General features: G+C 39.6%; 1 protein-coding gene across 2 annotated transcripts in view; it reads right to left on the reverse strand.

Annotated features, from left to right (window-relative positions):
- LRP6 (LDL receptor related protein 6) overlaps positions 1-24,363 on the reverse strand; it is a 121,311-nt gene that overhangs the window by 94,484 nt on the left and 2,464 nt on the right. For both annotated transcript variants that reach the window (XM_048300958.1, XM_048300957.1), the window contains exon 2: positions 11,739-12,132. In XM_048300958.1, coding sequence (XP_048156915.1) covers positions 11,739-12,132 — 394 coding nt within the window. The remainder of the gene's footprint in view (positions 1-11,738; positions 12,133-24,363) is intronic.

The raw sequence follows: 24,363 nt of genomic DNA on the forward strand, positions 1-24,363 counted from the left end.
GGGGGGAAATGGAGGGGAGAGAAGGAAAGAAGAATGGCACAATTAGATGATCCTGATAAATATGTCTTCTAAAGAAGTCTCATCTTCCTCCATCTCAAAATGCACATATTTGCTTCTAAGTAGGTTTTCTAAGTAGGTTTTTTTAATGCAGAAACTTCATTGAGTACACCTATTTTCAAAATACTAGTGACTTTTCCATTAGCAGAACTTTTTTTTTTAGTAGTATATTTACATCATAAATTTCATTTATAGCTAACTGGCTCTGCAGATTCTTTCACTGGTACAAAACTTTTTTTTTTCCCCCTACTTGAGCAGGTAATTGCAAATTTAAGAATGACATTCCCCAATCAAATTCAGTCCTGGAAATCAGCAATAGAAGAATCATGACAAGTCATTCATGAGCTTAAGATTAGACAGGCAGTACTCAAGTCAACGTTTAAGCATCAAGGAACTCCCATAGATGACCTTCCACTTGATTTCAGGAGTGCTCTTATCGAGCCTGTTTAATTGTTCAGGGTCACTGCCTTTTGTTTTGTCTTTTCTTTCCTTAAATATAGGACTTCTGCTAGTCTATAAAGAGCTGCCAGGCAGCATTTTCCAATACAACAAATTTTACTTCTGATGTTCATAAACTTATTTCTAGCGTATCTTAAGGAATTTCTCTCTCCTCCGTCTTTTCCAAACATACTGATCCCTTAGCTCCAGGACCACAAAGCGCTAGGTAGAACAGGCAGCGAGAAACATGCTTGTGAAGGCCTCAGATAAAAGTCCAAAGGCTTTGTAGGCTCTGAAATACCTACGCCCAAACCAAGTTGTTCTGTAACTCCATTCACATTCTAATGGGTTGGCTTCTGTAACACATTTCAGGCACCTCTTATTCATAGATCATTTGGTGTATGTACTGCTAACATTGTACTGGTGAACTCCACCAGTTTGCAGAGGGCCAGGCTTTGAAAGCAGAAGAGTGACAAAAAACAAACAGGAGCCAGAGCTCAAAAATCTAAGACCTCCCACCCTGTTGCACAGGTGGCCATTTGGCATCTGAAATCCTATTCTGGATTCCTATACTGGAGAAAATGGGAAGATTCTACCTCTTTATGGATGACCATAAAGCCTACCAAAACTCAAAAATTACCAAGCCTTTCTTCCAGCCACTGCTCGGCTCTGTTTCAGGTATGTCCTGCTGGACATTTAAACCTGCTGATGCATAGAAGTCCTCCATATTCTGATCTGGATTTTCCTTTTTAAACTTTCATAAGCTAATTATCTGTGTGTGACCAGTTGATAGCAGCCATTTTATTATGAAGAGGGATACAGAGAAGACAGGACTTGCAACAACAGGGCCACAGTTTAATGAGAATCTGCCCCACACAAGGAAACTTGTGACTGGAAGCGAGGAGAACCTGTTTCTATTTCATGGCTATCAATAAGACTGCCCTTTGTCTACTTAATAGTGGGCAAAATGCTCTAGTTATATAAGCTGATGAAAGATCACCACTTTTAATTACATTTTAAAAAATGCATTTATATTAAGGACTCCGTTTTTCAAGTCTCATTTGCCTCAGTTTAGAATTCTGTTTTCCAAGTCTCATTTCTGTTTTGAAATGGACGAACATTTTTTTACACAAGGAGACAATTCTTCTCTAGTTAAGTAACAAATTTCTGTCAAACCTCAAGAACACATTGTACTTTCATGCTTTCATAGTATCCATCATTTAAATCCAAATTTGGTTTGTAGTTATAAAATGTTGATTAGAACTATATAATTTATTTAATGCTTAAGCTTTTAGTGGTTATGAGCAGCAATCAGACCTCTACTAAAACAAATCTCTGGTTACAGTATTGACTGCTTGGCCAAGCCATCCTACGCCTGCCAGCTCAGCACTGAGGGCTGGCTTGGACACCACATCCAGCAACCCTCCTCCTCAGTCAAGAGGCTGCTTTTACACATGTGGAGAGAGAGGGCAACAGAAATGCTCACTCAGAACCTCCAGCTACCACTGCTGGCCACTGTAAGCACATTATAAAATACTGATTAAAACAGAGTGTCATCCTATTGCAATAAAACAACGAATTGTTTAACAGCAAAATTACAGCACAACCTGAACAGAACATTTGTGTGACATCTCATGATCAGGTGAAGCACCAGTTTACCAACATAAGCAGGGACAATAAAACCAGACAGCTCTGGACTGTTAACAACTGCTCGAGCTCCACCACATTTCAAGAGATTACAGTAAGAAATAGGCAGGTTTTGTTTTACACATCTGGAAGTTCTTCCAGGATGGTCTTACAGTTCAAGACCTACCAGAGCCCACTACTTTATAAACCATATATGCCTCTTGAGTAATTTCACTCCCCCACTTAATTTTTAACCCAGGCTAACCAGGCTTATACCCAGATCTATCTAAACATGTACTTCACAGAGAAAAATTTTTTTAGTATATACAAGAAAAATGCATGCTGAAAAATCATAGAAATATCAAAATAGTATCTTTAGTACAAGAGGAAGTTTGCCAGAATTTAACCTGGAGGTTAGATCATGATATAAAGCACGGTTTTATTCTATGACAAACATATTGTTTATAGTAAAAGAATCATCTTCTACTTGAGAATTGAAGACATTTATATGCTTTGCTACAATACACAGCAAAAGAAGCTTAATTTGCAAGACAGCTTTCTTGAATTTTAAGGGAATTTTTAAACAATGTGCTAGAGCAGAGATCTTACTTATCCTTTGAATAAGAAAAATAAATTTCATACTTAACATAGATTTATTTAGAAAAAAGCTCTTTGACTTAACAGTGCTCTTAGCTGCATAATTTCCTATCTTTACTACTTCTTGCTTGAAGTGACAGAGAAAACTTAATACAACTAATACTTTATGCTGAAACATGGAATTAAGATGTAAAAGTGAGAAACGACACGGTTCCCATGAGAAATGAAAATGAGAAATGAAAATGTAAAGTATGTGTTAAACAACCCTGGGGAAAGAAAGGAGGCGGAGGAGGAGGGTGGAAGAGAGAGGCCCAGAATGCTGACTTTCTTTTTTTTTTTTTAGGAGAGTGGTATTAGAAGGATTCTAATTAAACCATAAAGGTCCAGAAAATGTGTTACTGTTCTTTGTATTTCTACTCATCGGTTCAAGGGGAAAAAAGGTTTCCATGTTGATGGGCACTTGGGGTTTGCTATTTGTGTTTGGTTTTTGGTTGGGGGTTTTTTGGGGGGACAAGAAGGAGATGTTCTGTCAGTTTGTTTGGATTTTAGGTTTTAAGGTACAACACAATTAGCCTGTTTCAAGTATGAGATACAATTAACGAGACACAGACACCACAAACACATATTACATATACATTCTCACCCACACATATGCATTTAAAGTACACAGCTTAAAATCTAGAGCAATACTGTGGAACCGCATCGCTGGCCCATCTGAAGTGACTCCGCTCCCACTGAAAAGGCTCTGGTTTTTCCTATTGCTTCTCTTCATTACAGAACACCAGCAACTGGGACAGATGATTTAAAAACAAGCTGGAAGGTGGAATCTACCACGAAAGAAACAGACTGACCAGAAACTCACAACTTAGGCTACGGTTACACAACAAAGAGCTAAAAGGAGTAATTTCTTTCTCCAAGTGTCAAGCAGAAATCCAAAGTGGTAACTTTTGCTTTGCTCAGCTGATTTTCAGGACATATATACACAGACCCTGAAATGGTAAAATAGTACTGGTTCAGATATAGGCTCACCTAACAACCCTGGCACTTTCTAATGTGAACCAACTCTAATCTGCTCCTGTCACAGGGTCACACGAGTTCTCAAAATGCTTATTTAGGTATTTTATTAGGCCACCTCAGCATGTGTCCCTAGTACGTCCTCCGTTCTCACTGGCTGCACTGTGAAAGCTGCATTTGCTCAATGTCCTCCAGACAATGTATTATCCTGTGACATTTTATCTGACCATTCTACAGAAAAGGCAGTACTGAAACACATTCTCCACAGGGATAGACTTATTTTTTCCCAGGAATGCAGCCAAATAAAGATGGTTCTTCTATAGACTTTTTTCTTTGTTAATCATGTCGAAATTTCATACAGCTGAGTGCTCTGATTTTCATTTTTTAAACAAACTTAATCCACAGTTTACTTAAAGAATATTATCAGTCTGTTTCAAATCGTGTTAGCAAAGGAATTTATCGGTTTCTTTAAGAAATAAGCCGGAAATCAATTTTTTTTTGGTCAAAAACATGAATCCAATGATCAACGTCCTCTAGAGGAACAAAGGCAACTTTCTGCTCCATTTTCTACAACAGACCAAAACCTTTCTTCTTAAGTTTGGACCAAACTTTACACTCTAAAATGGACACACTTCAGTAACTCCCCAAAACATGGATGGAGGACACAGCCAATCCACAACCAAACAACCCTACCTTGATTTTAAGTGAAGAAAATCTAAGATTTCTTCCATCTGTGCACTCCACGATAAGGCCACACACCACCATGCTCCTCGGACCCACTGTGACTCAGGCTGGGTCTGCCTGGCTACAAATGTCAGCTGTACAGGTCTGTTGGCTGATACACCACAGCCAGAACTGTGAGTGCAATTTCATCTTATGGCAGAAAGTGCGTTTGTAGCACTGAAGTTCACTGACAAAGGCAAGAAGATGGTTGCAGGATGCACAGAGAAAGTTTACAATGAGCTGTAATGAGCTGTAATCAGTGAAGGCTAATTTTGTCTTCTGGTGCAGATCTGCCTTAACACACACTGTCTGCAAGGCTCACCATCATTTCTGGAAAAATTCCCTCTGTAATACCCTGCCTTGAGATAGTAAAGAGATTACAAACAAAACCTTTCCCCAAGATGAATTATAAAACCAATTCCTTGTGATTATTAAGCTCAGTCAGCTGCAATGGTTTTAGTGAGCAATCACAAGCTCCCTGATACAAGTCTTAATAGCTGTCATGGATTCTGAAGTAATGATTTCCTGACAAACACTGCCAAGTCCAGTAAGTTATATTTGGGGGAGAGGAAGATTATTTGTAAGTTTGCTTTTTTTTATACTCTGGCCTCTTCCCCAGAAACTGCATGGACATTCCTTTAAAGCCACTCTGCTTCCTTAACAAGCAATGCTATTTGGACTTCTTCTCAAGCAAGAACATAGAATGAACAGCTTAGCAGATTATAACTCTCTGCTGTAAATTAGTATGGTCCCTTCGAGTTCCTGTTAAGTTATTAAAAGTTGTCTTAGGACTATTTTCATTTTTAAACGCGTATGAAAAAATATTTTTTAATTAACATCATGCATAACAGAAGTCTAAAATCATGATTTTTCTTTTTTAAAATACAGGTCTTCACAGTCTAGACTTGGATGCTAAGTTATAATTGTAGAGACTGAAAATGCAGATACAGAAGCCTGCCCACCAGACGTTATTCATGCAGACCAGAAATTACTACCTCACTTTAAATACTTAGTTCTAACTTATTAAATAAACACTGCATGCAAATATCTGAAGTATACTTTGATACATGGATACTTTACAGCAAGTTGCATAAAGTTAACTAATTCCTGTCACCTTTATCACGGCAACACTGACCTGTTAAAGGACAGGACAAGTCATACTCTTGAAAGTTACCTTAAATTATCAACACACCATCATGTTGCATGCCATATTTACATGTCTCACCAGAACAAGTCTGAAACTGAAGACAGAGTGAAAAAAAAGCCAAAGAACTTAAGTGCCCTGACAAACTCTACAGTGCTGCAAGATGCTAGTGACTGATTCACAGGAATGCTGGCAGGAGGAAAAGCACAGCTCTCAACTGATCCTCTCCACAGTCTTGTTTTCCAGCCCAAGAACTGAAAGAAGGAGGTGGGGATGTAAGACTATTTTCAAACCCGCCTACAGCTAAAAGCGTCTACAACTTTGCTACACAAGTCTCTAAGAAGAATGTTTGTTCTGCACTAACCAATTCTGTTCACTCTAGTTTGATTTCTAGCAAGCCAAATCTCTCCCATCTCCTCCCACAAAGGGAAAACTAGGTAAAACACCTGCAAAATAAAGAAAATATATTAGCAAGCATGTTCCTCCGAGTTCCTGGTAACCTCTGGCAGCAGGGTGAGGACAGGCAGACAGTGGCAGTAACATCTAAAACCAGCACAGCAAGATTTACAAGAGAGGTCACCTCTCCAAGTCCTCACTCTGTTTTAAATATGTGGGTTTCTGGTTACCTTCCTTCACCTTCTCCATCACATGAGGAGAAAAGAGATGATGAGGAAGAAGCTAACATTTTGAGCAGTGCAATAAAATGACACCTTTACAATTTCTGCATCTATCCAACAACATGGAAATATCCTAGCATTGGACCAGAAACTAGCATCATATAGACCATACATGACCAATCTCAAACAAACTTTGCAAAGTTTTGCAAGAGAAACTTTGAAAATTAACAGCCTGTCAATGAGATTAAAATGAAACAAAAAAACCCTAAAGAAAAACAAACAAACAACCCCCTAGAGTTAAAATTCAAGGCAAGTACAGTAAATGAATAGTGTCTGATCTTGTTCCCAGTACAAAGACCTACATAGGACCAAGAGCAAAATTCCAAACAGCTTATACTTGAGAGGCAAAGGGAGCTACAGTAGTTCTGGAGCCAGAGATGGCAAGGACATTCCAGATGCTGCGCTAGGCTCTTGCAGGATGAAGCATTGCACCCTGTTGGGTTTTGAATCACACAATATAATCCTGGCCTAGGCAACCTTCTCTGCTTTGAAAGGCCATGCCTGGAGATTCATGCCACCCAGCAGTGCCTGTGCAAGGATCACCCAGCTATGAGTGACAGCAGAGCTGCATTTTAGATCTTCCCAGAGTTACATGCAGCCCCAAGAGGCAAGGTAGGCCACTCCTGATGCAGTTTCATCAGGACAACCTCTGCAATACTGTTGCAATATTTAAGCAACCAAAAAATACCTTGTGGTTTGTTTAATATCCTAGCTATTACCTGAATTTAGCGATGTATTTGCAACCATCAACATCATCTGATCAACAGAGCCTCCTTAGGTGAAGAAAGATTAAATACACTTTATAAATCTCTGTGCCATAATCACCGGAGTCTGCAGATTTCGTATCACTTGCCTACATGTCACCCATAAAACCTCAAAATTACCTGCTTAGTACACAGCCAGGCTCTACAGCAAACGATCTGCTGAGTGCACTCATCTGTCACCTGTGAAACATTACAGTCAACTGAAGAGCAGCAGAAAGATTTCCAGTCAGAAACAACCTGCCCAAGGGAGAGGTGGCATCAAGCAAGAGAAGGTATGAAGCAAAGCCTTCAGTTATTTGCATTATTTTGGGAATTTACATCCAAAGTGCCATCTTATGCAATGTTAACTTGCCTGCAAACAAAAATATACTGTAGAAGTGAATTTACAGAGAAATTCTGATTTTTTTTCATTTTTGAAATGTTTTTTCCCCAAAATCAAAGGTACTGTAACTGTTATTAGAACTCTCCATTTCCCTTTCCTTATTCTGTTGTATAACACCTACCACTCAGTGAAAGTACCACCACTTCCCACAAATCTTTCATTACCATGTGCAGATGTAAGGCATGTTCTACAGTTGCTTCTGTGCTTGACATGCTCAGACACCTGTTTCCAACTTTCAAAAAACCAAAAGAAGTAGGTCTATAAAAAGTATGTGCTCCCTGCAAAATTTTGCATGAAAAAAACGAAACTCTGCTGGGGGAGGGGTACCCATTAAACCTGAAGATCTTCCCCAACATTCAAAGTACTTCATCCAGAAATCAACTTCAGCTGCCATAAAAAGTGTTGTAGCTCTTTGTATTCTAATTCCGTTCATTAACCAAAACCCTTTACAACCCAAAAGTTTTACAAGACCTTAACAATTAAGGTAACTCTATATAGTCACTTGATTTAAAACACGTCCTGAAAAGCAAGCAATTAGTCACCACTTCTAGCAGGCACTTAAAATTCCCTTTGTGGTGAACAATACATGTGGAAGTGAGAAAAGCCAGTTCCGTTCTGATAGTGCTCCTTATGAAGAAAGCTGATCAAGTTGTCTACAGGGTAATTTTTGGGGAATTGTAACTATGATAATGAAGTCTTTACCATGAGGACAAAGGGGCTGTACAAATTAAAAAACAAAAATAAACAAACATACCAACCCCCCAACAACAAAAAACCCCCAACACCACAAGAAAACAGCAATACAAATATACAATACTGCACTTTAAAGCAGTACTTGCTCAAGAATCTGCATATGCCTTTTTTTTCACCTTGAGTGCTGAAGCAGAAAGATCTCTTTTCCACTTGTTCAACTTTCACGTGAGCTGTTCTTAAATAGAGTGCTCTCCTGCACTTGGTGATCTAACAAGTGGTCTTCTCCTGGCAAAAAGTCACCATTAAACTGGCAGTGTTATCCCCAGCTGCAGATCTTACTAAGAAGGGCTTCATGTTTAACACCAGTCAGGAATAAGCAGTTCCAGAAAGGATGGATAGGACCAAGAAGCCTTCCTGAAACCTGCCAGCTGACTTCAAAAGAAGGCTGAACAAACACCCCATTCCCCTCACCTTCATCTGGGGCCCTTCTCTCTCCTGCTGCACACACAGTATTTTATTGAGTATCAAGACAATTGAAACAAGTAAGTCATAATGTACGAACACGAGCAATGAGAAGCTCAAACCTCAGAATGTACAGAGATGGCCAGTAAGAAGAATATAGATGTTTCAGATTTTAATGCCTTCCTACAGTAAGGGGGGAAAAAAAAAAAAAAAAAAAAATCAGACTTGGCTGCTGTGCCTCAGTTACCAAATATTTTCCATTAGTAAACCTATTGCATTTCTTATTACTGGTAACAGACATGGGAACCAAGTCTAATTTCTACTCCAGTATCTCAGTTACACATAGAACCTCACGCACAAATCACCTGATGGTTTTGGCAGTGAAGTAAAGGTTACTCAAAGCACTTATTCTTTAACGTCTCAAACGTTTCTGTAACTGCTCTGAAAGAGCCCAATCACGCTCCTCCAAAGCATCACAGCAGCACTGAGCAGCGACCTTCACAACCCTGGAGTATCCCACAGCAGCAGGTTGTGAGAAAGACCAGAGCACTGGTGAAACATTTCATTTTTACTAAATTTCACTAGGTGGGACACTTCCAAGAAAATGCATTATTCATCACTATGTATCTCTGCTAGTTTATACGCTTAGCATTTCATTTCCAAGTAGGCATTCTCATGTTTTCAGCAAGACAGATACATTTAATAAATATACATGCAACCCCAGAAAGGACTAGTAGTTTGGGACTTAAATCAGCTTTTTCATTAAATACTTGATGCATGCTACTTTAGATCAACTATTTTTCACAATTTAACTCTGATGAAAAACTGAACTTATTGTTAAAGACGACCTTAGTGTAAGTTTTGCTGCTAAATCATTTCTTTCCATGAATTGCAAGTTTATAAAATTGTATGTGAGACAAACATCGTCTGAGCATAATAGGAGGTGGATTAGACTGCAGGAAAATAACGGGGTTTGCTTTTCCAGGTTTCAGATTTTATTAACTACTCTTAGAATTTTTTATGGCTTACTCCTACAACTATTTGCCAGGCAACATCTTGAAACCAAAAGACAATTACAGGGCTAAAAAAATGTAAATACTGGTGAAAGCAGCATGCATACAATAACAGTTTGGAGAATTATTTATCTTTTTAAATTTACATCTCTGTGTTCATGTCACTCTTCCACCTATATTTCAAGCTTTGAAGGCTGTTCTGAAATGTAACCAGATTTATTAAAAGCCAAAAGGTTTTCTGTTATAAAACTGCATATGAGAACTGCAATTTTTGCAACTACAATATGGTAAACCAGAAAATGGATATAGTGCTGTATTCCTTTCCTAAAACATACCCTTCATATAACAACTTAGAAAGTGACCTATTCAAAAATTCAGAAGAAAGAAAATATTCTGTCCTTAAATTACAGTTGTTGGAAAGCTTTTTTTGTTTTGGTTAGAGGGGTTTTGTTTGGATTGGGGAAGGGGGCTTGGTGTTTGCTTTTTTTTGCTTGAGTTGTTTTAAATTTCAGCATATTGAAGTATGTTTACTCCTACTGCTTTAACAAATCATCAGTATGGAAAAACTAACAGGTTTGCCTTACTTTTGATCAATTTCATTTTTCTTCTTGTATTTTCCTCTTAGTGTAAAGTATTAGGAAAGAGTAAAGAGTATGCAAACATCGACTTGGGGTTGCTGAGCATATTACTGTGCACATTCAGAAAAAACAAATACTGTTCTAAAAAAAGACCAACTGGCTTCACAACAGCTTTACTCCTCACCAACAAGAACCTCAGTCTCTCTGGTTACAAGCCAAATCAAAGCCACTGTGTTTTTCCTTCCTTTTTCTCTCACTTTTGGGATGGTGGGTAGAAAAGACATGAACATTACACTTTCCTTATACTCTTAAACAGTTCTAGAATATAATGAAATAGAACTAACACTGTCATTGGCTCCAGTTTACAAGTTGCAAATACACAGGAAAAGCACACATCCATCCTTTTGTTATTTCTAAAGCTTGAAATATATGTACTAGAAAATAAACGTACTTTCTGTTTATAAATTGTCAAAGGACTACTGAAATTGTAGAAGAAAATATTCAAGATATGGTATTTCTAAGAAGTTCAGGAAAGAAGCCATGTTTTGCAGAGATTTTCCTCTTTTGGAGGAAAAAAGCCAAACAAAAAAACTGTAATGCAAAGAAGTGGCAAGCAGCAAAACACAACCCTCATCTTTTCGAAGAAACAAGCCACTGATTTCTCCCTCCTGAAAAAGAGTTGGCTGAAAAACATACGGGAAATGGCAGTACAATAGATGAACTTTCTTGTTTGTGCAAGGAAAAGCTAGTAAAAATAAATTTTATACTACAGATATAAAATATTTTCAAAAGGTTACACAGCATCAAGGACATTTCATTAATATTAATATTCCACTTTGGCTGTCCCAAATACTTTGTCACAGATGACTGCCCGTGGGGTAACCTCAAGCCAGTCATTTACGTAACATCGCCAAAACTCTACTGAATTTTCCATTGTTGGCAAACACTGCTTTGTTCCAAGAACAGAGCAGAAAGAGCCACATCCAGGGACTCAAATGAGAGCTGAGAAAACCACAAGTTCTAGAAGGAGCTCAGACAAAAACACGAGATTTTCTAAAACAGGAGTTCCCCCAAGGGTGGGGAAAGGAGCCTCTCTTGTAAATTTTCTGATTAAGCTTCAAAATACATCTCAAGTTGTTATTAATACAGTATGTTGACTTCTCCCATTTCTTCAGATTCTTCAAAAAAGCATGAATATCAACAATGAATAAAGCTCCAAAAAATTTCATTTCTTGACATTTGAGAGAGGCACAAGTCTGTCCACAGGCAGCTGACAGCCTTTTGAGCAAAGCAGATTGTATTAGGTTTTAGGTTAGAACTTCTGCTTCTGCTAATCTTCTGCACTATAGCCAAACTAAGTTTCTAGAACTGTTTTTTAAAGTCTGATGATTCCTGATTATTGACAAACCAACATGAATGGATTTCAGAAGTTTGCAGATCATACCAGTAGAAAGAGAAACAAATGATGCAAAATGGCTTAGGATAACTTTGACGACAGCACTTGAAATCATTCAACAAATGAGAAATAGTACAAGCTCTGGTATTTGCAACTGTTTTTAAAAAGACTTACCCTCTTGCAGGATCCAAGGCGATTGCTCTGGGTTGATCCAATTCTTGCCAAAACAAAACTTTCCTCAGTGACCCATCTAAGTTAGAAACCTCAATCCGATTTGTTTCCGAATCTGTCCAGTACAACTTCTCCCCCAGCCAGTCACAGGCCAGCCCGTCGGGCGACAGAAGTCCAGAAACAACCACGTTTTGTACACTCCCGGATTTATTGAACTCTGTCCGTTTGATGGCTTCCTCGCTGACATCACTCCAGTAAATCAAGCCCTTGAGGAACACGAAGTCCACGGCGGCCGCGTCCTCCAGGCCCCCCACGATCACCGTAGCGTTCTCCTTGCCATGGGCAGCGTCCACCAGCCGCAGATCCCGGCGGTTCGCGTACAGCAGCAGCGGGGCAGCTGCACATGGGACAGAAACGGGGGGACACACAGACAGATGTGTTAACGTCACTCATATCAAGTATAACTTGTACTGATGGTGCATCAGGCCATCAGTAGCTACTGATTTAAGAGTATCTTTTTAAAAAAAAGAAATACTGGGGAGACATTTTGAAGTTTGACTAAAAAGCACTGACTCAAAGCTTTTCAACTTGGTTACAAGCCTTCGTAATGGGCAGCTCGCTATTCTGGGTTGTGCATTATTAAAATAACATTAAAGAAGAAGGGAGAGAACAAAGAAAATGGAGGTTTGAAGTGCCCAAATGACACTGCTCTGTAGAGAAGGATCAGAAAGGCAAGGGTAAAACAGTTTTCTAAGTAGTCAGTGCTGGCTCACCTGAGCAAGGATTATTTTTCTTTACAGAATTTAGTAATATACACCCGTCTTCTATAAAAGCATAATTCACATCAAGCTAGCAGAGCCACCTGCATGTCAATACTCCCTGAAATTATATATCTCAGACATTTTACATATAGTACATAAAAATACTAAATTCATTGCACAGCATGAGGCAAATGTTGGTTTAGAGTGCTGAAGGTAGGGAGGAGGTAGGGAGAAACATAAACCTACAGGAATGGACAACACAGTTCTTTCAAACTCAGCTCTACCATTCCTGCTTAGTTCTCTAACACAAAGCTTTTATTTTATATGCTTTATTTGCTTACTCTGTCAGTTTGCACAGTCTGTATATTTTTCATAACAACACATAAGATGACTAATGTAAAGTAGTAACCATGAAAAAAAGACAGCTTCTTAAATGTAGTATGCCTGCTTAATTGTCCTTAACTACAAGCTGTATATAGCATTATGAAAATTCCAGCCTTATTCCTACTTCAACAAAAGGTTCAGAAAAACACTACATTTGTATAAGGCAGACAATGACATCCTTTTAAATCCACTATCAGAAAACATTTCTACCTTTCCCTGCATTTTACACAGAAACTGTAGCACCGGTGCTGTACATGGGCATTTAGATCCGTAAATGCTTCTCTACCTGTCACCACACAAATTTCACAGGGGTCTTGCAGATTTCTTCCTTAGCGTAGGTGGGCACTTCAAATTTGCAGCAGGATGAATATCCTAACCAAAAGGGCAAAATTTACATAGCCAAAGATGTGCATGGCTCAGTAATGTCAAGGGCCACACCGCCATAAGAGGTACAGTTCCCTGTATGCCAAACTCACATTGAAACTAGAAATACTAACAGACTCCAGTAAATTCAAAAGCTGGTGTCCAAGATCAGACTACTCCCCTCACTATCTTATTGCAAAACAATTTCTCAAAAACACTGTCACATGTGAATTGGCAGAAGCTCAAAGAACTAAGAAAGTTCCTTCATCTACCTGCAATTAAATGAGTTCTGCCATGTATGTTTTGGGGTGAGGGGAGTTTTGTTGGTTTTTAAGAAAACTAAATTGCTTAGACTGTCATCCTGAATTTAAAACACTGAATATAACTTGATTTATGATAAACTTCAGATAGAACAAGGGAGGGGTGAAACTTTGTTTGTTTTAATAATACCAAATTTGTATTTGTATTCCCTTCTTCAGAAAGCAACTTTTTATTGTGGAAAAAACCATTCAAGTTTAGAGATTATCTTCCCATGGAGAAGGGGTAGACTTTTTAAAATTAGATGGAGAATCTTTATATAAAGAATTTATTATTACCTATCTCCTTCCCTTCCTTGCATAATTTCCCACCCCCTACGATTTAAAATTAATTACAGTACATTTTCTTGAAGGGCAGATTGCTTATGATGACATTTCAGGAAAAAAAAGTATTCAGTAAACTGCAAGGTGCACAAAATTGTAATATAATAAAACCCTCTACTTTTTAAAGCCTGCCTACAACTGTAACCTGAAAAATCTAGTTAACAGCCAGCTCAGTGTCATCTAGTGCACACAGGAGAGTGTGCAGCCAACTGGCACAGCCTTCTCTAGTAAGACAGCATGCCCAGCATTTGGAAAAAAGTAAATCCACACACCAGTGAGTACAAGCTCCATTATTATGTGCAACACAGAGCACCCATGCACACAGCATGCACTGAACTGGAACACCAGGTGATCAGCCAGGCCTGAAGGCGCTGCTGAGCCTAACACAGCCACGCTGCAGAGGTTACTTGCTCCCTGCTCAACTCAGAGCTCAGACTGGCTGGGCAAGGACTGCAGACAAACACCTTTGCATCAACGAGACAGCTTAGCTGAATGACAACTCAGGAGAAACACAGCTACACTTAGGATGTGTAGCTTCATGCAGATTGATTCAAAGCCACAACTTGTAACACATTCCAAAGGGCTGGCAGATGAGGACGTTAAGCTTTCCAATTTGTTGCAACATTCAGGAATGAAGCCTGCATCACCAAAATAATAAAAACCAGGTTTGTTCCCCCACTGCCTCCAGCCCTTCCCAGAAAACACGAAGGCTTCAATGTGCTATAAAACCCAGTAACTGAAGTTGGCAGCATTAGTACCTAGTATCATCTCTGCATTTACTTCACTAAGGCAGCAGTGCCAAGAGCAAAACTGTGCCAGAAGATCTCACCCTGTCCCAAATTCAAAAGCACAAGACACTGAAAAGATGGCTTTCTTGAATAATGAAGTTATGAACTATACTAATAACCTGGGAAGAAGTCCAAGAGCATCTCCTTTCAAAGCTGGGCAACTATTTGGCAATTTAAGTTATAATGGGGCAAAAAGACACAATTCAGATTTTTTTTTAAGAAGCTGAACTCTACATGTTTTTATTTCTCTTTCTATAGAGATCATAATAAAATACATTGTAACTGCAACAAACTACAGTACATCAAAGAGAAGCACATATTTTCGAACACCTATCCTGGAAATCAAAAACAGAAACAGTAGTGAATATTTCCATGTCCTCTATCACCTGAGAGGTCTACATGCAGGTCATTCTTCTAATAAAAGTACCCAATACAGAGTAAAAACTATGCTTAGCTATAAAATAAGGGATTTTTTTTGTACCCACCAGCAGGAACAAGTGTTTCCTTAAAGAACACAAAAGTTACAAAAGCTCAAGTTTAACACATTTCAACAGCAGCAAAAATAATTTACATCGTAAGAAACTCCTGCCAGTAGTGGTCACTCAGCATATAACTTTCTTAACTCCAATGTTCCTAAGTTTACCACATGCAGTATTAAAGTCCAGACATTGTCTTTTTTTGTCTTACTTTTACAACTAGAATTCTACCAGCATCCTTCTTCCCATTGCCAAACTCCAGTTCTTACACCACGTATTTCTCTTGGCTGCAACTCCTGTCTCTCTTACTGAAAGTTGCTAATCACCAAGACACTCAAGTCTGGTTTCCCTTACACTTTTTTACTCAACTCTTGCTTTGTACATCTGACTTGTGAGCATCTGTTACAGGCATAAAACTGCTGCTGCCCACAGGATGCAGAGTGATGAACCAACATAAAACAAGCACTTTACCAGCTAAAAAGGTTTTTTAATATTTTTGGTGTTTAAGTGGCAACTTTAAGCTGTCAGAATTTGTCATGCTTTTCTTTAACTAGTCCAGTGGCCTTTTCCACAAATTCCCACTTTCTCCTTTCTACCTTCAGTGATCCAGGACAGCTCTGGGTGCCATGAGGTGAGGTCAGCGTTACCTTCGACATGCTCATTCTCTTTCACTGACATGGAGTTTAGCCTGGCTAAAGCAATTAGCAGAGTCTCATTCCCCCCAAATCCTTTTTTCTCACTCCCAAGCCCCAGTGATGCTGTTCTAACCCCTCCCTTAGTTAAGGGCCCCTCTCCAAGCTGATTCAAATCACTACATCAGCAAAAGGTTTGACTGGGGCAGCAAGTTGAATCAACTCAAGAAGTGGTCCAGCAAACTCCAAAGCCGACATAAGGCGAGCAGCAGGGAGCTGCAAGGGGGAGCAGATCTCCCCCCTTCACTGGCAGCCTGCTGGATCTGCTCAAGATGCGACTGCAGCTATCTCCTCTCTCCCCAGCTTCACTTCCAGCTGTCAGTTCCCGACCCCTCTTTTGCCTTGGCTTGAGCACTCATCCCGTGCCACGGCGAGACAATGCAGGGAGCTAAACCAGCAGAAGGCTACCAAGCTCTCCCCACCACCTGCCAAAAAGCAATTTTTAGCCAGGCATCGTCCAGAATCAGTTCACACCAAAAATCAAACCAATATAAGCGCTAGCACACCAGGGAAAAGAGGGACTGCATCAGCTTTGACTAATTAGTGAACCAGTTCCTCATGAACCTCCAGTTAAGGAATAGGACTCAGAGCAGAGGTGGCCACTGACAAGATGTGGCAATCTGCCACAGAATCGTAGTGTGGAAACCACTAAGCAACTGCTGACATTGTGGAAAGAAATATCCATGTAGAAGTCACTGGTAAGAAATCCCATGGATTGTCATACTGAAAGATGATGTCCTTGAGTTGGGACGGGAATACTCCCCATCTTTTAAAAGTCTTGCTGAAGAACTGAGCATCTAAAGTGAATTGGTACTGCCAAGCACACTGCTATGAGGACAGCAAACATGAGGACTGGAGAAAAGAGGAGACACAGTGACGAGATGTACCAAACAAATACATGCTGACCTGGATGAGGCACAGTAAGGATTCCAAATGCCTTGACAGAATGACATGCACTCACATTCAGCTCACAAGAGAAGGAAAAGAAGAGAAACAGACGTAGATAACCAGCAAAGAACATTAATTGCAACCTCCTTAAAACCATTCAATACACAAAACTCCTTGTATGTAATACAATAATCATCCCCAAGACGTCCCCCAGAGAACCAACACAAGAATGTAGGGAAAAGTTTCTGGACTGGCACAAGGATTCTGGAGCAGTCAGTTATGAGGACTGGCCCTTCACTCCCTGGGTTTCAAATTTCTTCATCACTGCTCATGCTTAGAAGAAATTCTGTCTATTTATTTTCTGCAAATGTTTGAGTTTTGCTGCTCAGTTTGGAGAAGCAAGAATGAAAAGGTTGAGGTAGCATTGGAAATAAAGCCTGGGAGACTCAAGTAAGAAGAGAGACAACTTGAAAATTAACATAAACTTTTCCAAATAGCAGGGAGCCAGCCTCAAGAAACTTATACAGAGATGGTTTATATTTTCAAGCAAACAACAATATCACCAGGAAATACATAAGAGTTTTAAGCACAGGAAGCAACAGGCCAGGATTTTGTACCAAGTTCTCTGTCACAGCACTTTCCCAATTTTTTCCGTGCAATACACAATTCCATACATTTTTTTAAAAAACTGACTTTCTAGTGCCCACCATACCTCTTTTACTGTGAACACTTCTCTCTGAACCTCCTTATTCTCACAAACATACTTGTAGGACACAGCAGGCAAGCAGGAATTTAGTAAACAAGCATGAGGCAGCCCAAACTTGGCAGAAAGGACCTTTTCTCCTCTTTTCAGCTAACCTGAAGTATATTCCTCAAGCTGAAGCCATGCAAGGGCTGTTCAGATGGTAACTCAAAAGGTCACAGGAGCAGCAGGCCAGTGAAGGAGATGTGTAGTCATTATCAGTGCAACAGCAAAGACACCAAGCTAGGCAACAACAGCATTTGGATTCTGCACTAAGCTTTACTGTTTTCAGGCTTTTGGCCAGATACTAGCTGTAGAGACCAAGACACCCTGCAGGACTAGCTGGTACAAAGGCAGTAAGTCATCCTTTAGCCTGCTAAATACAGGGGACAAAAATTACCTTACTAAAGATATAGAAGGATGGAGACATGAGAATGAGAGGAGGGAAAAAAAAAAAAAGGTCCAGCCATAGAAAGCCAACAGACCTGCCAGATTACAGCAAAAGCACACATGACTGAAGTACACCATGAAGTCCCAGCATATGACAGGCAAAAGAACTTTCTAAATAGCAGGCATCACCTGCTAAATCATCCTGCTGGCAACAAAGCTTTATAGCAGGATTACCAGAGCATGGCTCTTCTCAGGGCTAGGTAGCACACTCACACAGATCTTTTGTCCACTTTTCTGTAACATGGACTCCCCTGTTCTGAAGTTCTTTTGATTGTACTCTCATGGGGTTGGAATACAGCACTTTAGCTCTGACATTTTTCCAACTTTATATTCTGAATCTACCTGGCTGACAACAGGATGAGCAGAGAGCCAATGCTCCCTGGTCAGGCATCTGCTTGCAGCTGCATGGCCACAAAACACTACCACCTTCTTCCATTACCGTTCTGCTTACAGAGCAGCAGCAAAATAAAGGTGACCTGGCACTTTCCAGGGCCAACTGCAGGCTCTGGAAAGCAGGAAGGCTCCTCAGGGATGTGTAATAAAGTACTTCTGTGATCCACATTAATGTCTGCAGAACTTCAACATTATACATCTCATTTTCTCAGGTGTCCTCATAATCCTCCTTCAACACTCTTCCAGCTTCTCAAACAGTTGTCAGAATAACACATAGTGCTGCAGATGAAGTCATACCAGTTCCATATACATTGGCAATACTTCCCCAGTTCTACCAGCAACACCCATGTTTAAATTGACACGATCTACTTAATGAAAAAGTTAGTTAGCAAGCACCTCTACTCCTGCAGAAAAGAAGTCTTGTTTGGCTCTACCAATTAGAGTCCCACATCTGAATAGGGATGGTATTTTGCAATCTAAGCACTGTGATGACAGGGAAGACAACCAGATCACACTGAAACAAAACACTGCCCTTCACACCTTCTGCCATCACCTTTTCCTACAGCACTTCTAACAATGAGAAAACAAACCAAAAGCCTCAGTCATATTCCTCAGGAAGCTGTTGAAAGCTGCGTCCCTCCACCAAGGGAGAGCACCCAGTCACAACACTGTGGTGCTGTGACGGCAGGAGCCCATTTCCCAAAGCCGAGGAGCGCTAAAGGGCGCAAGGTACACCTTGTACACCCTGGCAAGTTGAGGTGGGAATGCCTAAAGGTTTGTTGCTGCTCTGGGGCAGCTGCAGTTCATGATGTGCTCCAGCCTAGACAGCACATGTTTGAGGGTGCACATCCAGTCGAGAATGGCCTGGGAATGTTACTCCCAGTCAATCCTACCAGTTCACTCACCTCCTTTGCTGGAGCATAACCCAAGCACATGGGAACAGCCCCAGCCATGGGGTCTTATCCCAACTGCTTTTAGCTCCACATGGATCAAAAAAATCACATCCTCAACAGCAGCACGCTTCCAACAAACAAGGCCTTTCTCCACACTGACAAGAAGTTCACAGGCACTGAACTACTCTCAGATGACTTTTCCAACAATTTATCCAAGGTTGCATGCCAGTCTAAAAGATACTCAAAAAATATTTCTTGAAGTGTGTCAGTTTGTTTCACCAGGTAAAAACCAAATCAAACAAAACAGCTTATTTATTCTGTTTTGAGGCTGGGGGTTTTTGTTACTTTAGATTTTTTAAGCACTATCAGGAAGTTCCTGTAAAGCAGGAACATAGAATTTAGCACAAAAGACCCCAGTTCAAATGGACAGTCAAGGACTGTTTTTAATGGGTAAGGAAAGATGTGCACATACTTCAATAATTTTGAGAATTATTGGACATTTAATTTTTATTTCGTGAAAAAAACCTGTTGTAGCATACTTTTAACTCTCATACTTTTAATATCACAGCACTATTAATGTCAAATGTTCAACAGGCTTACATTAGATGTAATGACACATGAGAAAAAAAAAAAACAACCCCAAAGCACCCCAGAAAACAACAGATACACACAGATATATGCAGGATCCCCCTGACAAGGTGAATGATCTTGTCTTTTTCATACTGAATGGGGCTCATTTCTGGAAATCCAAAAGAAAAACAAATAAACCCACAAAAACAAAACCACCAAACTTGGAATTATCTTACTTACTCATTTTGCCATTACCTACAGGGTAAAGGGTAACTGTTGAGCTTCAGTTAAGTTTCTGAGTTGTTATAAGAACATCACTGCACTTTCTAAATTGACATAATGAGAGTCACTACAAGGTCTACAAATGCCTACTCCTCTATTCTTCTTAATATTCCTTTCAATTAATCTGTGTGTGGACAACAGGATTCTTGGATTTCTGAAGTGTTAATATTTCAATTAACACTAATACTATGAGTATAAGCAGGAGTTTTATTCCCTGCTTTGACAGAACAACTAAGGTAACAAAGTTTGAAATTCTATGACACCTTAAATTTCTGGTGCTTTCCACACACCCTTAACTTCCAGAATTCCAGCAAACATATCATCTACTTTCTAGAAGCCTGAACTCTCTGACAATGGACAGAGGAGAATCTTTGCTATTAAGGAGTTCTAGAGGCACAAACAGTTAAAAAAACCCAGCATGCTACATACAAACTATATTTTTCCTCTGGCAACGGACTGAGAAGACAGAGGAGGAAAAAGGGGGAAAATATAAAGGTATCATAGAGAAGAAAACAAACAATTTTTGCTTAAGCAAAATTATATAGCTAGTTGATTAAAATTCTCCATCTCAAATATGATTACTTTTCAAATCTGACATCAAGAGCTCACACATGGCCCTCATAAACAGAATTAAAACTATAATCCCATTATTGCCACATTGATTATATCACAAGGGAGTAATTCTACTTAGGTAATGTGATCCTGAAACAAGATACTAAAAAAATCTGTATGAATGTTGCCATTTTCCATGTCTGTTTATATTAAAAACATTTCCTTATTGTTCTGTCCATATAAATACTGAAGCTCAAAAAGCATTCCATCTTTTAAACTGATATGCTTCTTTCTCCAAGTAGTTTATAACATTTTGCTAAGGAAACAAAGTATTACTAACTAAAGCATTGCTTCTTTTAACCTAGACTTTGACTGGTTAATTTCTTAAAAGTATATTAAGAATAAGGTATTACAGACAAAGGCATTAACAGTATTCCCGTCCCATTCATAGACTGGTATGTTTGACTCCATTTCAAAATTGGTGGGGAACTCTGCCAACTACATGGAAAACAAAAAGGTCTGTAGCAAGATAATAATGAGACAAAAACCTCACCCTATTTTCATAACCATTTCACCAGAGAACATATCAAAAAGCAGAAATGACAACAAGATCATTTCTACTCGCAAATGCAAGCACTGTGTTCTAAGTTTGTCCATGTGGAGCAAATAGCAAGCCTTTCACACTGTGAATGTCCTGACATAAATATTTATAGACTACAACGATATCTAGAGAGTTTAATGAAGGCTCTCTATGTCAGCTTGCCTGGCGAATAATCAATTGGAAAAGGTTGCTTAATATTTAGGGAGTCAATACCCAGCATTTGTGTACAATCCATTAAAGATCCAGGCCTTGGACAATTACCACAAAAGAATGACACAGCCTCTTTGTTTAGAGCACTGTGTATTCTGTAACTCTGCAAGTGGTACATACTCTGAAGCCACACCTGACGTGTAAGCTGAAAAACTAAAGATTATTAGGAGAGCATGTACGTCACTCACTGAACAGCAATTACAATTTAGAAGAGTCATCACTACCAAGTGCTCGGCACCTAAGTGGAAGTACTGGCTGCCTGCTCATCCCAAACCTCCTGTGCACACACCAACAGTCACCCTTGGTGAGCCACAGCGTTTAAAACCTGAGGGCTCAGTTTTAAGTGGGGAACGCCAACTGTGAGCATGAACAGAAGACCATCTCTGAAGTCCGCAGGGCAGCTGCATCCCCCTCCACATCTCTCAAAGCAACTTACACCACTTACTGGTACAAGTCCATCTGAGGGAAATTCCTTATCAACCTACATTCTACCCAAAGCTTTCAGGTGAGTCAGCTGAAACATGAGGGCTCCCAGCAGGAGAACTGGAGAAGGAGCTGAGCACACTCCCAGACACAGCAGAGCCACCTGCCCAGCCAGAAGCAGGAGCATGCAACAAAGCTTCAGTTCCAACTGCATTTCGGGTGCCATGCAACAGCAACATGGACCCCTCCCTACAGCACAAGGAACTGCACTCTTTTGAAGATGCCACCAGCAAAGCAACCTAAGTATTTAGCATTTCATAGGAAGTTAATGAGGTTAAATATGTTGGGGACAAAGAATATAGTATTTAAGTCTGCAGACTGACTGCCAGAGGAGATGAATGGTGACAGATCAGAAACTGAGACCTGTTTCTCCCTGTTTTCCTCCCCTAGCCCACTCCCTCAGAAGGAAGAAAAGATATCTTCACTCTAGTTGGTTTAAAATAAAAAGTAAATCCCATATTACATGCAATGCAGCAGATATTTTTGAAGCTGGCATTTTTGAAATGCGATATCATCATAAAGGTGGATTACAGATGTCCAAAGGAACTGGATTTCTTCAGCTCCCAAAGACAGATCTTAAAAGGTTCCGATATGCCCAATCCTGACCTATCTTCCGGGGGGGGAGGGAACAAAACAAAACCGTTCTACATATTCTACAGCTTGTAGCCAAATTCCTTACCTAGAACTCCTGGATTGCAGATTGAAGCAATTCACTAGGGAAAAAGGAAACATGAATACAGTTCATGCCCCTCTAACCAGTATTGCTGTGAAACAAGTACAAAGCTTTCCACCTGAGTATCTTCATACAACTCACGCTGAAGGATACAGGAAGTCCTTTACCTGCCTATACCTCTGACCAGAACTTCCCTATATCTTCTTGTCAAAAATGCTACTTTACCTTACCTCCAAGACATAGCAAAAATTGCCATCAATCTTTTTAAGTCCTAATTTTTCAGTTTTAAATAAAAGCTAAAGCAATCTGATAACAAATAAACTATATCACAGAGATGCAATTGAAAGAATTATTAAATTAACAGTGGAATTTGGAACACCTTAGATCGCACTAATTTTAGACTAATCTATGAAAAGATGAAAGAGGAAAATGCATTGGAAATCATGGCAGACAAGGGCACACTGATTTCTGAGGAATCATACAATGAAGACACATGACTAGAAAATGGTTGATTCAAGTTTGAGTGAAGAAATAGACCATGATTATTTAAAAAAAAAAAAAAAAAGTACTTCCAAGTCTTATTGTCATAGCATTGTACAGACTCTAGGTGAAGAGATCCTTCAACTGATTGCAAAAACATAGCTCTAGCTGGAAATGCCACACTTCATCTCCAACCTGAGTGCTTCAGGAGTGAAAACCTATTCCCTACCCCCTTCTCTGACTTCTAGTAGAAAAATATGTGCACACACCACCAGTCAGTAAAGTTTAGCAAAGTTTCAAACACACCACAGCTGAGCAAAGTTTCAAACATTAAACTCTTCTAAAAAACATGCAAATGGATCTATCTAAAAAAAACCACAAAAAACAAAGAATCTGTTTATGAAAACAGAAACAATGGATTAAAACCAATTAAAACAGTAACAGTATTAAAACAATAATAATGGATTAAAACGAACTCTCTTCTGAACTCTAGAGAAGCATAGGTTTAAAATATCCCTTACCAAAAAGGCATTTTCACTTCTTTACTATCTGACCCTAAACACAGAGGTCTGCAACATTCAGTAAGTTTGCACAAACACCCTTTATAAGATTCCTATTCAAGCAAGAGTTTTATGCATTGTCTGCATGATCAGGATTTAAAGCCAAAACAAAACAGCAATTGCATGCTGACTGGAGAGCTATTTCAGGAAGAAAGCAAGCCATGAACACTGGTGGAAGAACTCTTATCACTTTTTAAAAAGTTGAAACCTCAGTCTCACAGTTATCTGCAGCACCCTGACAGATGTGATGACACTGCTTTTGCCTCTTTGCAGCTGTCAGTTACCTAACAATTATCTTTCTGATTGGTTTCACAGCTGTCCTGAAAAACACCTCAAAGCTGCCATGGAGCAGCTCTAACTCCACTCCTCTGGAAGTACCCTCAGGGAGCAGCTTCAAGAAGCACTGTTGGTCAGAGAGGGGAAAGTCCGATCCCCCAAATCAAACCATGGGCCAAGAGGAGAGAACAGAGACCAGTGACATCTTTCTTCCAGCAGTCATAACATTAAAAAAAACCCCAAGCCCAAATCACAGAACCTCCACAGCAAGCTGTCATGATGGGAACCTCCTGTCTCTTAGAAATTCAAACACTTGCCCTGGAAACATCAGTAGGATCTGGTTTATCGTAGTCCTGGGATGATTTTTGAGACAGGTGCCTTGCCCTGTGTATCCATTTCTAGCCAGTAACAGCCTCATACTTCTTCAAGTCCTTATGCATTTCCAGGGTATCGATTTTATTCCTTTACAG

Source organism: Corvus hawaiiensis, chromosome 4 (assembly GCF_020740725.1).
Source record: "Corvus hawaiiensis isolate bCorHaw1 chromosome 4, bCorHaw1.pri.cur, whole genome shotgun sequence".
In the NCBI taxonomy this organism is placed as follows: domain Eukaryota; kingdom Metazoa; phylum Chordata; class Aves; order Passeriformes; family Corvidae; genus Corvus; species Corvus hawaiiensis.